Genomic DNA, 16097 nt, shown 5'->3' with positions numbered 1-16097 from the left:
GGCTTCCCATTATGACAAGGAGCTAGTCTGACAAACTGACTTGTTCTAATGTATGAATGGTAGAGGGAGAGCTGTTTACCCCTCCCCTCTTTCTAGGCAACATGCTCAAGCTCTCCCCACTTCACAAACACCCACACATGTGTCATGCATGCTTTGATGCATCCAAAATATGGCTCTAAGAGTCCAGGCAAGCCAGCAGGATACTTTTGAGCTGGGCTCGTGTTTACTCAGAAAAAAAGGGAAGGAGCTGTCTCCTCTGCTCTATATTTCAGCACAGAACAAAAATCTTCACACACATTGCTACTGTGTTTAAACCAGCTGTGCCATGCTCCCCTTACAAGGAGAAGAACTGAGTATGCAGTCTGATTTAGGATGCTTTTCCTGAGGGTGTTTGACAATAGAAGCATACCATCACAAATCCAAGAAAATAAATTTATTAAACTTTGAAGGAAAAAAATCCACAGACATAAAGAAAGTTAAATATAAACTGCAGGACACAACTAGTCATACTAGTGAATAATGGCTTGTGTGGCCAGCAAAGTACCAAAATGACATTCGGAGACCGATTGAGGTATTTAGCTATTTTTGGCTATAGAAATGTTGTCAGCCTATTGTGAAATAGTAAGATAGTTTTCCCAAACACACAGTTTTAAGTTGAATTAGGTTCTACATTGATGAAACTGTCTATGAAACTAAATTATGTAGCTCTTAGAGAAAACAGTAGCAGCAAGGTAGCAGAAAAATCTATTAAACATCTATTACAAGGTGACATGTTGAACTTTAAACACCCAATTCTAGCTTTTCACTGTCCTTCCTGCAAGAAAGAGGGAATTTAAAATTGCCAACCATTAAGCTTGTTTCCTAAAAAGGTATGGCAAATACTATGTAAGTTAAAGCTAACTTTAAAGTTTTATTAACCTTTAAAAAGTACTTAAGTGAGAAGCATTCTTGAGTGAGATGAGTCTTCTCTTTTTGACAAACCTTTTGAGGAGCAATCCCAATGCTCCTATGAATGATGCTTAGGTTATTAAGATATTGAACAATAACTTATAATTTACTCAGGCCCCTTCTTTTTCTTCTGACTACCCGCTTTAAGGCCAATCCACTCAGAGGGGAAGTAAAAAATGATGAAACTTCTTTTACTACTTTAAATAAATCCTGTAAAAGATTTGGTGAGGAAGAAAGTTTCTGCTATGGGTTTAAATAAATTTTTGAGTTATCTTGGGGATTTACAATCTTGTTTTTTCTCTTTTTTGCTACCATGAATAATGAGTATGTGTCTGGCTATAGGCTGTGAAAGAAAAACCTTTTTCTTGAACTCTTATTCCATGATCTGGTTAACTTCACTTCGACCAGCTTCAACTTACAAAATGCTTCTTGTACCTATTCCTTCCTTAGGTAAATATGAACTAAGAGACACTGCGGCCGAGGTTCTAAGGCTTGACTCTCATGATCTGAGTGCACTAAGAAACTCCTTCCCCGTGCACTGCAGTGATTAAGCACTCCGGGTCAATAGGAACCAGCTATGGTTTCTATTCTCTTAGTATGCAGTGCTCTGACATGAACCAAAACTTGGGTAAGAAAAGGCTTTTTGTTCATTTGTGTTGTGGGGTTTTTTTTTTTTTTTTTTTTTTTTTTTATTAGTTGACCTGTGCAACCATTTTAAAGTTTTCTAAATTAACAAATATCTGTTTACAAATTCAGATAAGATGAACACATTCCAATAATGCAGCTAACTACAATCATTTTAGAATCATTTAAAGAGTTTTAGGAGGTATAAAAAGGGCCTTGTAAAAAACTAGTTTTTCTTCAGGTGCGTTGACCAAAGCATTAAACCAGCTTTAGACTGCAGTTACTACATTCTTTAGATGGGTCGGCATGAGCTACAGTACACCGTGTATAGTGTAATAGAAAATAGCCATGCTTAAAGTGTAAATTATTAAAAATACCTTTATCCATTTTATGTCAAAATAAATGTTTTACATATCCAAACTATTTCTTGTCTTCTTACCTATAATTTTAGTTCCCAATTATTAAAAAAAATTAGCCTGTGCTATGATTTGCATTCAATCGTCCTGAACTGCAAAAGCCACCTGATTTTTCGCTTTTTCAAAAAGCATGATTAACTATAGATTAAAAAACATAGCCATTCAATGCTTAGTAGCACAAAATTAACACCCACAATAACAAGACAATCACTGCCACTAAATAGTCTTTGAGACAATTCTTTAAAATATTTACAGTTCACAACAAGAATATCTATCTGATTAAGGGTTCTTCTTCTTTTTCTTTAATATCATGTTTCAACATTTCAGGAAAAGCCATTTAGAATCCGTATCCCCCACCCTCAACTCCCACACCCCCCAAAAAAAGGTTTAAACATTGTTTTGGTTTAAGCATTCATGCCCTAGCCAACTCTTTGCTAGAGTAAATAGGTAGCTCATTAAATATGTAGCTCATGGGAAATCGAAGAAAAGCTATGGCATGATTTTGTTCAGTTGGTCTGTGCTCACGTAGCCACATGACGAGAGAAACTCTTTGTCAGGCAAGGGCAGGGCAGTTGCATTGAGTACAAGGCCCTGTGGAGATTGTACTATATGAATGGAGGTATAGTCTGGGACAGGCATCTCAGAACTTGGAACACGTTCTGCTGTCCCAGACCTCCCAGCAGTAGTGGTAAGGCTTTCCGTGGTGATGTAAATGTCTTCCTGGTTAAAGCTTGGCTCTACATGTGATTCAACCTCGACATGAGGGGCCAGGGCGATGCACTTTTTGGCATCTGCCTCACAGAAGTAGGCGTTGTCCATGATGAAGTTTGCTTGGCAGGGTGAGACCACTTCTGGATGCATGTCACACTGGGAGATCCCGGCCTTATTCTTTTGGCCCGGGGAAAGGACCACACTCCCTGCTGGTGTAATGTCACTTACCTGGGCATAAAAGTCGATGTTTGCCAATGAACTTGGATTGCTGAGCTGCTGCGTATGGCCAGCTTGATGAGTTGACTCAGTTCCACCAATAAGAAGTGATCTTGGTTTGTTTTCCTCTCCTAGGATAACGCTGGGCTGCTGGCTAGCAGGGGCAGCATCATTAGAAGGTGAGTTATTTTGATTCTTCTGGTCAAGGCACAAGCGATCTGCTTCCCCTTTTAACCTTTGTGGCTGAGCAACCTCTGAGGTACCATCACACATGTCACTGGCATTGAAGTCAGTCTCCAGAATGTCAGGTTCATAACAGCTGGTACGTCCAGAGTCGTCATCCTTTGCCCCAAGGATATTAAGTGATTTTTCATGGTCATTGCTTAGAAGTCTGTCTGTGTCTGATCCTTCAGTCTTTTCATCGGGGTCATCAATATCTAGCTCAATAAATTCAACCCAAGAGTCATCATTGTAGAATTCGTGTTTATAGTTGTCATGAATGGCTAAGATTGTGTTCACCTCTTCTAATTTTCCTTCCTAGGAAATAGAAAATGAAGATCTATGAAAAGAAACTCACAACAATTAAGTGATTTAATAAATAACATTCAGAGACTAATTAGTAACAAAACCATATAACAAATACATTAGTGAAGAACTTTTCTTTCTTTTTAAAAATTCTTTTCTACTATGGTTCATCACAGAATACCAAACATAGTTCTCCATGCTATACAGCAGGATGTTGTTGTTTATCCATTCCATATATAATAGCTTGTATCTGCTAACCTCAACCTCCCACTCCATCCCTCCCCCAACCCCCTCCCCCTCCCCCTCAGCAACCACAAGTCTGTTCTCTACGTCTGTGAGTCTGTTTTTGTTTCATACGTAGATAGGTTCATTTGTGTCATATTTTAGATTCCACATATAAGTGATATCGTATGGTATTTGTCTTTCTCTTTATGACTTACTTCACTTAGTATGATAATCTCTAGTTGCATCCATGTTGCTGCAAATGGCATTATTTCATTCTTTTTTTATGGCTGAGTAGTATTCCATTGTATATATGTACCACATCTTCTTTATCCATTCATCTGTCGATGGGCATTTAGGTTGTTTCTATGTCTTGGCTATTGTGAATAGTGCTGCTGTGAACATAGGGGTGTATGTATCTTTTTGGATTAGAGTTTTGTCTGGATATATGCCTAGGAGTGGGATTGCTGGATTATATGGTAATTCTATTTTTAGTTTTCTGAGGAACCTCTATACTGTTTTCCATAGAGGCTGTACCAACTTACATTCCAACAGTGTAGGAATGTTCCCTTTTCTCCACATCGTCTCCAGCATCTGTTATTTGTAGAGTTTTTAATGATGGCCATTCTGACTGATGTGAGGTGGTACCTCACTGAAGTTTTAATTTGCATTTCTTTAGTAATTAGCAATGTTGAGCATCTTTTCATGCCTACTGACCATTTGTATTTCTTCTTTGGAGAAATGTCTATTTAGGTCTTCTGCCCATTTTTCAATTGGGTTGTTTGTTTTTTTGTTGAGTTGTATGAGCTATTTGTATATTTTGGAAATAAAGCCCTTATTGGTCTCATTGTTTGCAAATACTTTCTCCCATTCTGTAGGTTGCCTCTTTGTTTATGGTTTCTTTTGCTGGTAAGAAACCAGCAAAGAGTGCAAAAGCTGGTAAGTTTGATTAGGTCCCATTTGTTTTTGTTTTTATTCCTATTGCCTTGGAAGACTGACTTAAAACATTGGTATGATTTATGTCAGAGAATGTTTTGCCTATGATCTGTCCTAGGAGTTTTGTGGTGTCATGTCTTAAGTCTTTAAGCCACTTGGAGTTTATTTTTGTGTATGGTGAGAGGGTATGTTCTAACTTCATTGATTTCCATAAGGCTGTCCAACTTTCCCAGCACCACTTGTTGAAGAGACTTTGTCTTTTTCCTATTGTATATTCTTGCCTCCTTTGTTGAAGATTGACTATAGGTGTGTGGGTTTATTTCTGGGCTCTCTATTCTGTTTCACTGACCTATATGTCTGTTTTTGTGCCAATACCCCTGTAGCTTCGTAGTATTGTCTGAAGTCTGAGAGGGTTATGCCTCCTGCTTTGTTCTTTTTCTTCAGGATTGCTTTAGCAATTCTGGGTCTTTAATGGTTCCATATAAATTTTAGGATTATTCTAATTCTGTGAAAAATGTCATGGGTAATTTGATAGGGACTGCATTAAATCTGTAGTTTGCTTTGGGCTGTATGACCATTTTAACAATGTTAATTCTTCCAATCCATGAACATGGGATATCTTTCCATTTCTTTGACTCATCTTCAGTTTCCTTTATTAATGTTTTATAGTTCTCAGCATATAAGTCTTCAACCTCCTCAGTCAGGTTTATTCTTAAGCATATTTTATATTTTGGGGTGAGATTTTAAATGATATTTTTTGTTTACATTCCCTTTCTGATATTCCATTGTTAGTGTAAAGAAATGCAACTGGTTTCTATATGTTAATCTTGTATCCTGCTACCTTGCTGAATTCGTTTATTATTTCTAGTAGTTTTTGTGTGGATTCTTTAGGGTTTTCTATATAGTATCATGTCATCTGCATATAACGACAATTTTGCCCCTTCCCTTCCAATTTGGATACCTTTTATTTCTTTTTCTTGTCTGATTGCTGTGGCTAGGACTTCCAATACTATGTTAAATAGAAGAGGTAAGAGTGGGCATCCTTGTCTTGTTCCAGAGTTTAGTGGGAAGTCTTTCAGCTTTTCACCATTGCGTATTATATTGGTTGTGGTTTGTCATAAATAGCTTTTATTATGTTGAGATATGTTCCCTGTGTACCCACTTTGGTAAGAGTTTTTATCATGAATGGATGTAGAATTTTGTCAAATGCTCTTTCTGCATCTTTTGAGACGATCATGTGGTTTTTGTCTTCTCTTTTGTTTATGTGATGTATCACATTGATTTGTGTATGCTGAACCATCCTTGTGAACTTGGGATGACTCTTAGTCATGGTGTATGATCTTTTTTTATGTGTTGTTGGATTTGGTTTGCTAATATTTTGTTGAGAATTTTTGCATCTATATTCATCAAAGATATTGGCCTGTAATTTTCTTTTTTGGTGGTGTCTTTGTCTGATTTTGGTATCAGGGTGATGGTGGCTTCATAGAATGTCTTTGGGAGTGTTCCCTCCTCTTCAATTCTTTGGAAAAGTTTGAGAAGGACTGGTGTGAGTTCTTTGTATGTTTGGTAGAATTTGCCTTTGAAGCCATCTGGTCCTGGACTTTTGTTTGTAGGGAGTTAATTACATATTCTATTTCACCTCTAATGATCGGTCTGTTCAAATTATCTACTTCTTGTTGATTCAATTTTGGTGGGCTGTATGTTTCTAGAAACTTGTCCATTTCTTTTAGGTTGTTGAATTTGTTGACATATAATTGGTCATAGCATTCCCTTATGGTTTTTGTATTACTGTGGTATCAGTTGTTATGTCTCCTTTTTCATTTCTTATTTTGTTTATTTGGGTTCTCTCTCTTTTCTTCTTGGTGAGCCTGGCCAGAGGTTTGTCAATCTTGTTTACCCTTTCAAAGAACCAGCTCTTGATTTTTTTCTATTTTTCTAATCACTATTTTATTTATTTATTTCCTCTCTGATCTTGATTATTTCCGTCCCTCTGCTGACTTTAGGTTCTGTTTGTTCTTCTTTTTCTACTTCTTTTAAGTGGTAGATTAGGTTGTTTATCTGAGACTTTTGTTTTTTTGAGGAAGGCCTGTATCACTATGAACTTCCCTCTAAGAACTGCTTTTGCTGCATCCCATAGATTTTGTACAGTGGTGTTTTCATGCTAATTTTTCTCAAGGTATTTTTTAATTTACTCTTTGATTTCATTGTTGACCAATTGGTTTTTTTAGTAGCATATTGTTTGGTAATCGTTTTTTTAGTAGCATATTGTTTAGTAGTCATTTTCTTTTTCTGTGGTTGATTTATAGTTTCATGCTGCTGTGGTCAGAAAAGATGCTTGAGATAATTTCTATACTCTTAAGTTTGTTGAGGTCTTTTTTGTGCCCTAGTATGTGGTCAATCCTAGAGAATGTTCCATGTGCACTTGAAAAGAATGTATATTCTGTTTTCTTGGATGTAATGTCCTAAAAATATCAATTAGGTCTAACTGTTCTATTGTATCATTTAGGATCTCTGTTGCCTTATTTTCTTTCTAGAAGATCTGTGCACTGATGTGAGTGGGGTGTTAAAGTCTCCTACTATTACTGTATTCCTGTCAATTTCTCCCTTTATATCTGTTAGTATTTGTTTTATGTATTTGGGTGCTCCTATATTAGGTGCATATATGTTGATGCGTGTAAAAGTGTCCTTCTTTATTTTTCTTTATGGCCTTTGTTTTAAAGTCTATTCTGTCTGATATGTGTATTGCGATCCCTACTTTGTCATTTCCATTTGCATGAAATATCTTTTTCCATCTCCTCACTTTCAATCTGTGTCCTTTGCTCTAAAGTGGGTCTCTTGTAGGCAGCACATTGTAGGCTCTTGTTTTTTTTAATCCAATCTTCCTCTCTGTGTCTTTTGATTGGAGCATTTAGTCCATTGACATTAAGGTAATTATTGATAGATATGTAGTTATTGCCATTTTAAGCCTTGCTTTCCTGTTTTTTTTTTAATTTCTTCTTTGTCCCTTTTTTCTTTTTGTTTTTCCCTTTTGTGGTTTGATGATTTTCTTTTGTATTGTACTTCTCTTCTTTTTGGTTTTTGTGAGTCTATTGTATGTTTTTGATTTGTGGTCACCTTGTTTCTCAAGTATGTAAACCCTATCCTATAGCTATTGATACTTGCCTTAGACTGGTAATCATATAGGCTCAAACACATTGTAGGAAATGATAAAAAAAAATCTACACTTTCTTACTCTTATCCCCCACATTATATGATTTTGATGTCCTCTTTACATCTTCATGTTCATCCTTTTGCTGTTCACTGTGGTTATCATAAATTTCACAGAAATTTATTTTGATGTTTTTTATTCCGTGTACTGGCTTATTTAGGTGATTTTCTTTCCAATTGTGATTTTCTCTTTCCTATATATTCTTACTTCTTTTCTATTTACAGAAGACCTTTCAATATTTCCTTTAGGATAGGTTTAGTATTGCTGTATTCTTTTAGTTTTTGCTTGTCTAAGAAATTCTTTCACACTCCTTCTATTCTAAATAATAATCTTGCTGGGTAGAGTACCCTAGGTTGCAGTTTTTTCCCCTTCAAGACTTTGAATGTATCTTGCCACCTCCTTCTGGCCTGCAGAGTTTCTGTACAGAAATCAGCTGATAGCCTTATGTGGGGGGTTCCCTTGTAATTAACTTTTTCTTTTTCTCTTGCTGCCTTTAGAATCCTCTCTTTAACTTTTGCCATTTTAATTATAATCTTGGTGTAGGTCTGTTTGGTTTTGCCTTGTTTGGGACCCTCTGTGCTTCCTGTACCTGGATATGTTTCTTTCTTTACGTTTGGGAAGTTTTCAGCTTCCCAAATACATTTTCAATACCCTTTTCTCTTTCTTCCCATTCTGGGGTCTCTATTATGCATAGATTGGCATGCTTTATATTATCCCATAGGTCTCTTATATTGCTTTCATTTTTTTTTCATTTGGCTTTCTGTCTGCTGTCTTGATTGGGTGATTTCCATTATTCTATCTTCTAGGTCATTTATTCATTTTTATGTATTATTCATTCTGCTATTCATTGCCTTTAGTTCAGTTTTCATCTTGGCAAATGAATGAGTTTTAAACTTTTTTTGGTTCCTTTTTATAGTTTCTAGTTCCTTTTTACAGTACTCTGCATTTCTGTCAATAGCATTTCTTAATTCCTTCAGTATTTTCATTATCTCCTTTTTGAAATCAGTGTCTATTAATTAGACTGAAGAGGTCTGTTTGTTTCATTGTTCTTTCAGGGGAAGTCTCTTGGTCTTTTAACTGGGAGTGGTTCCTCTGCTTCTTCATTTTACCTTATATTTCTCTTATTCTGTGAGTTTAGGAGAAACAATGATCTACTATGGTCTTGGAGGGCTATTTATATGTGGGAGTGCCCCTGTGTAGTTTGTGTGGATTTAATATTTTGGTGTGAGGGCTGTTTTTAGTATGGATGCCTGTCACCTCTTTCCTCAGCCATTATTCTCTTGATTGATTGATAGGGGGTGTGCAGATGAGGTGGCTGGTGCCTGGTCCTGGCGTTCTCTGTGGCAGCTCATGCGCATCCCTGGAGCACACAATGGGAGCAGAGGCGGCTCACAACTGCTCCTGGAGTCTGTGAGGGTGGTGGCGGTAGCTCATGACAGCTCTTAAAAGTGTGGGGGTTGGGGGTGGTGGTGGCTTGTGATCGCTCCTGTAGCTTGTGTAGGCAGTGTCCTGCCACCTGAGAGCACGTGCAGGGAGAAAGGCTGCCATGGCACGTCTTGCCTCTCTTCTCGCACATCACCCAAACAATGGTACCTGGCCTCTAAGGTAGCCCAGGCTTCCTCTGCATACATCCTCTGGTGCAGTCGCACCAAACTCCAGCCCCTTCAGGCTCTTTCTGCACAGCCCACCACCTGAGTCCTCTCCCTGGGTCTAATCTCTGAAGCCTGAGCTTCAGCACCCAGTCCCTGCCTGCACTGGTGGATGTGTGTCTCCGGCTGGGGAGTGCTGAGTGGTGGCACTGACCGTCTGCAGGTCTCTCTCTGTTCTAGCTGCTGCAAAACCGGTTCCTGCATTCTCCTCCAAGGCTCTAAAACTCCCGCTCTGTCCCGGCTGATCTCCATGACAGTGAGGGGACTTCCCAGGGTGCAGGCATCTTTCCTCTTTCACAGCTCCCTCCCAAGGGGTGCAGGTCCCTTCCCAATTCCTTCCTTTTTTTTTTTTTTTTTTTTTTTCCTTTTGTCCTACCTGGCTACATAGAGATTTTCTTGCCCTTTTAGTGGTCCAACGTCTTCTGCCAGCATTCAGTAGATAGATATTCTGTGAGAATTGTTCCACATGTAGATGTGTTTTTGATGTATTTGTGTGAGGCAGTGAGCTTCACATTCTACTACTCTGCCATCTTGATCCAGTAGTCAAGAACTTTTAAATACATAAGACATTCTCATAATTTTGAGATGTATTATTTAAAAACTTTTTTTTCCAGAAGGAATACAAAAAATAAAATGTAATACATATAACTTGCAAAAGGTCTCAACATAAGACATTATTCTTCAGGTATCATTTAATTAGTGTTATGTACAACTTAGATAATTTATTAATTACCTTGAGGAGATCTGGATCAATTCCTTTAATCTTTGGAACTGGAACTGGGGGTAGAATCAACATCTTAATCCTTGAAAACAAAATTTTGTTTTGATGTCAGTTATACATTCTCATTTCAAAAGACAGAAATAAAATATTGACAGTATTATCACTAATATAAAATAACAGAAAATTTGGAATAAGTATAATCTGAGAAAGAGGAGGAAAGCATTAAGCAGTAAATGGCAAGGCAAAACTATAGAAGAAAAAAAGAACAAAAAAACAACAAAAAACCCTCATCTGAAACCAATTTAAGTAAAATGCAGTTTTCTTATAACTTTTCTTTCATAATGTCTTTTATTGATAGACAGTCTTAGTACTGGAAGTTAGAAATTTAATTCCATCTGAAGCCAATTATTTCCATGTCAGTTATAAGGGAGGTAATTTTAATATATATCTCATCTGTAATTTGTGGAGGAAGGGAAGGGGAGGAGAAAGAGCCAATCCATGTGGAGGCAACATTATCTGTACCCTCAAAAAAGGGTGGGTTGGTATAAGTTCATATCACAAATCCACACGAATTATAAGATTATCCAAGATGATCTCATTAACCAGGGTGTTATTGCACAGTTCATTTCAGTTGGGACAGACTAAATTTGAGTTATCTCTAATCAGTATGGATTTGTATACACAAAAGTCTATGATGCACTTAAAATTTCTGTTCCAAATATTTAAGTTACTTTTTGACCATAATTCATTTCAATATCTATCCTGCCTGTCTTGTGCCTGATTGTATCCCCAGCACTTAGAACAATTCCTGGCACAGAGAAGGTGCTCAATAAACCATTTCTTGAATAAATTTGAGTAAATCATTTATATATTTCATTAATAGTGTAACTAGAGTTTTTGTTTTAAAGTCAACATTGTGGCTCTGGAATAAAGCTCAGATATTACTATAAAACACTGATGAAAGAAATCAAAGATGACACAAACAGATGGAGAGATATACCATGCTCCTGGATTGGAAGAATCAATATTGTGAAAATGACTATACTACCCAAAGCAATCTACAGGTTCAGTGCAATCTCTGTCAAATTACCAATGGCATTTTTCACAGAATTAGAACAAAAAATTATACAATTTGTGTGGAAGCACAAAAGACCCCGAATAGCCAAAGCAATATTGAGAACAAACATAAACTCAAAATGGATTAAAGACCTAAATGTAAGACCTGACACTGTAAAACCCTTAGAGGAAAACACATGCAGAACACTCTTTGACATAAATCACAGCAAGATCTTTTATGACCCACCTCCTAGAGTAATGAAAATAAAAACAAAAATAAACAAATGGGACCTAATGAAACTTACTTAAAAGCTATTGCACAGCAAAGGAAACCATAAACAAGACAAAAAGACAACTCACAGAATGGGAGAAAATATTTGCAAATGAAGCAATGGACAAAGGATTAATCTCCAAAATATGCAAACAGCTCATGCAGCTCAGTATCAAAAAGACAACCCAATCAAAAAATAGGCAGAAGACCTGAACAGACATTTCAGCAAAGAAGACATTCAGATGGCCAAGAGGCACATGATAAGCTGCTCAGCATCAGTAATTATTAGAGAAATGCAAATCAAAACTACAATGAGGTATCACCTCACACCAGTCAGAATGGCCATCATCACATATCTACAAACAATAAATGCTGGAGAGGGTGTGGAGAAAAGGGAACCCTCTTGCACTGTTGGTGGGAATGTAAATTGATACAGCCACTATGGAGAACAGCATGGAGGTTCCTTAAAAAACTAAAAATAGAACAACCATATGCCCCAGCAATCCCACTACTGGGCATATACCCTGAGAAAACCATAATTCAAAAAGATTCGTGTACCACAATGTTCATTGCAGCACTATTTACAATAGCCAGGAAATGGAAACAACCTAAATGTCCAACGACAGACAAATGGATAAAGAAGATGTGGTACATATATACAATGGAATATTACTCAGCCATAAAAGGGAACAAAATTGGGTCATTTGTAGAGATGTGGATGGACCTAGAGTCTGTCATACAGAGTGAAGTAAGTCAGAAAGAGAAAAACAAATACTGTATATTAATGCATATATGTGGAATCTAGAAAAATGGTACAGATGAACCTATCTGCAGGGCAGGAATAGAAAGGCAGACGTGGAGAATGGACGTGTGGACACAGTGGGGAAGGGGAGGGTGGGATGAATTGGGAGATTAGGTTTGACATAAATACACTACCATGCGTAAAATAGGTAGCTAGTGGGAACCTGCTGTATAGCACAGGGAGCTCAGCTCAGTGCTCTGTGATAATCTAGATGGGTGGGATGGGGGGGAGGGAGGTCCAAGAGGGAGGGGATATATATATACATATAGCTGATTCACTTCACTGTATAGGAGAAACTAACACAACACTGTAAAGCAATTATACTCCAATTAAAAGAAAAAAGGAAAAAAATTAACATTGTGGCTCTGGAATAAAGCTCAGAGATTATCCATTCCAATCTGATTTTTGGGTATCAGCTGATATTCTACTTAGTGTGAATGAACGTTTTTTGAATGTTTCCACCACCTTTTTACATAATCCAAGGAATAAGCCAAATTCCGTTTTGTAAGTTGTGTCTGAGTAGACTCCACTAGGTTTACTCTGTGGGACGGTGTTAAATTGTTACTGATGAATAGAAGTTATAGAAAAAATTCATGTTATTAATAACTGCTACCATTTTTGAATGCTTCTGATAAACCACTGTGAGATGTATCTTGCACTAAACTCTGGGTCAGCAAACTACGGTCTATGGGCCAAATGTGGTCTGCCCTCTGTTTTTGTAAATAAAGTTTTATTGGAACATGGTCATGTTCATTATACATATTATCTATGTAAAATAGTTTGCATATCATCTATGGCTGCTTTCATGCTACAGTGGCAGAACTGAGTAGTGGTGACAGAGATTGCATAGCCCAGAAAGCCTAAAAATTTACTGTTTGGTCATTTTTAAAACAACTTTGTCAACCCTTGCACTAAACATTTCATTAAATCCTTACCACTACCAGGGAGGCAGAAGACATTATCTGTGGAAAGATTTAGATATTTAAGGAACATGTTCAAATCACACACTAATACTTGGCTCAGCTGGTGCTCAATTCCAAAGCAGCTGACTCCAAAACCTGGGCCCTTTGCCTTCTGTCGTGCTGATGGGTTAACTTTGTTCTGCATCTCTAAATGAATAGTTCACAGGTTCAAACACACAGAAAAATGCAACATAACCCCAGTTACAGGAGGCAAAGTTTCCTAAATGTCTAACGCTTTACTTTGTATGGGTGCCTCTTTTTTTTTGAAGAGGATGATGCATTTAGGTACTTGTTGATAGTCAGCTTTCTAGGAGTTGTGGTTGACTTTAGGCCAGGGTGGCAGACCCTGCAGCTTGGAGGACCCAAGCCAGTCATGCAACTGAATATAGCAGGCCTGGTACAAAGTCATAGGGAGGGATGGGAATGGTGACAGAGAACATATGCCCTTTGCAAATGGGATGGTTGTTGGTCCTCTGCTTCAGCACACGTTGCCATGCAGGAATATCAGCTCAGTTTCACTAGATCTCTGTTTTTAAAGATAATCTGGTAATCTGGATTTTTGTGTGAAAATTCCCTGTTTTATAAACACTTTGCAGGAAAACTACTCCAAAATCAAAAGAACATAAAACAACAAAACATGGATCTGCGGGCTGAATTTGGCTTTCAGGTTGCCAGTTTGTCACTTCTGTTTTATGTTGATTCAGTTATTTCTTCCTGGATTAGTCATAGCTTGAAGGCTGGAGTAGGTCATATGGTGGGAGCCACAGAGTATAGAATAAAGATAAACTGGCATGAAACTACGTTTCTGATTTTTCTATCATTTTATTCAAATCCAAATTACACTATAAATTTTGCTAGAGTTGACTTTTAATGATTTGGACTAAGAAAGGGACCAGTGGCTTGGTTTGTGAACTAACAAAACCTCAAGCAAAGACAAAGAGCACCTAAGTCCTTTACAGTCCTGAAGTTCTGGGGTAAACTGGCATAGCACCTCATTCTTTGAGTTTCATTTTAATTGTTCTTTCCACACTTGCTGACAGCTATTTTCTACCATTTCCTACTTTCATTAGAACATGGAAATTTAGACAATGATAAGGGTTTTTATGGGTACATGAAAAAAGAAAGGTTAATTGTTTTCCACGGAAAACTTAATTTAGAACAGGAAATTTGGCAGTACAAATAGATTTCCAAAATTTTTCCCAATTTGGTGATTTTGACCAAGCATCATAATTAAGAACTTCATTATTCATAGAAAACACTCTTTTAGACAAAGGTTAATATATTTTCTTTGAAATTCTATTTGTTTGGAGGATTATTTTTTCTTCCAAATATTGTTAACTAATGTAATTTTAAGCAACATAACAAATTTGCTTGGTCTTCATGATGACTCAAAATTGACAACTAATGTTAAAAGTAAATTCCATTATGTACATAGTGGGTTTATCTACTGCAGTTACACATAAATTAGCCCATCGCCTAACTGTACAGATCAGTGAATTCAAATTAATCAACAGAATAATTTGGCTCCTTTGCTGTTGGCATTGCTTAAATATATAAATTACTTAAAATCCTAAACAATTATTTACTAACTTCCCCCCCAATTGAAAAAAGTGTGTTATCCTGCTTTATAATACTTGTGTTTCTAAGATAGTAATGTTGCTAGAAAGTTAGATAGAAAATAAAATTCTACAGAGCGAATTTTGTTTTCTCCTGAGCTTACATTATAAAATTGGAGATGAAACTACTAAAATAACCCTTCCTACATTCACTTGGAGACTTTTAGCATGCTTGACACTCTGGAACTCTAGAATTCTGAGAATTCTTCTCTCTACTGAAATTCTATTTTGATGTTTACAAATGCTATACAGCTTCAAAATACAAATTAAAAAGCTTTTACAATATATTCATATAGATCCTATTTTGATTTGTAGATGCGTCTTGGCTTCACCTGGATACTTGTCTTTAGTTCTAGGTAGAGTAACCAACTGTCTTGGTTTGCCTGGACACAGGACTTTCAACACTAAAACCAGGAAAGTCCCAGGCAAACAGAGTGTTAGCTACCCTAATTCTAGGAGAAGGGGCAAGATTAACCCATGGGACTTAAAGAATATTCTAAACTACCATATGACCCAGCAATCCCACTACTGGGCATATACCCTGAGAAAACCATAATTCAAAAAGAGTCATGTACCACAATGTTCACTGCAGCTCTATTTACAATAGCCAGGACATGGAAGCAACCTAAGTGTCCATCAACAGATGAATGGATAAAGAAGATGTGGCACATATATACAATGGAATATTACTCAGCCATAAAAATAAACGAAATTGAGTTATTTGTAGTGAGGTGGATGGACCTAGAGTCTGTCATACAGGATGAAGTAAGTCAGAAAGAGAAAAACAAATACCATATGCTAACACATATATATGGAATCTAAGAAAGAAAAATGTCATGAAGAACCTAGGGGCAAGACAGGAATAAAGACACAGACCTACTAGAGAATGGACTTGAGGATATGGGGAGGGGGAAGGGTAAGCTGTGACAAAGTGAGAGAGTGGCATGGACATATATACACTACCAAACGTAAAATAGATAGCTAGTGGGAAGCAGCTGCATAGCACAGGGAGATCAGCTCGGTGGTTTGTGACCACCTAGAGGGGTGGGATAGGGAGGGTGGGAGGGAGACGCAAGAGGGAGGAGATATGGGGATATACATATGCATATAGCTGATTCACTTTGTTATACAGCAGAAACTAACACACCATTGTAAAGCAATTATACTCCAATAAGGATGTTAAAAAAATTAAAAAAAGAATATTCTAAATGTAA

General features: G+C 37.1%; 1 protein-coding gene across 4 annotated transcripts in view; it reads right to left on the bottom strand.

Moving 5' to 3' along the window:
• Positions 1 to 418: 418 nt before the first annotated feature.
• GHR (growth hormone receptor) overlaps positions 419 to 16097 on the bottom strand; it is a 277695-nt gene continuing 262016 nt past the window's right edge. For all 4 annotated transcript variants that reach the window (XM_036849228.1, XM_036849230.1, XM_036849229.1 and 1 more), the window contains 2 exons: positions 10189 to 10258; positions 419 to 3452 (listed from right to left, as the gene is read on the bottom strand). In XM_036849228.1, the coding sequence (XP_036705123.1) occupies positions 2478 to 3452; positions 10189 to 10258 (1045 nt within the window). In that variant the 3' untranslated portion in view covers positions 419 to 2477. The remainder of the gene's footprint in view (positions 3453 to 10188; positions 10259 to 16097) is intronic.

This window comes from Balaenoptera musculus, chromosome 3 (genome assembly GCF_009873245.2).
Source record: "Balaenoptera musculus isolate JJ_BM4_2016_0621 chromosome 3, mBalMus1.pri.v3, whole genome shotgun sequence".
Lineage (NCBI taxonomy): Eukaryota > Metazoa > Chordata > Mammalia > Artiodactyla > Balaenopteridae > Balaenoptera > Balaenoptera musculus.
Note: the sequence above shows the minus strand (reverse complement) of the source record. Positions and strands in the feature narration are given on the sequence as shown.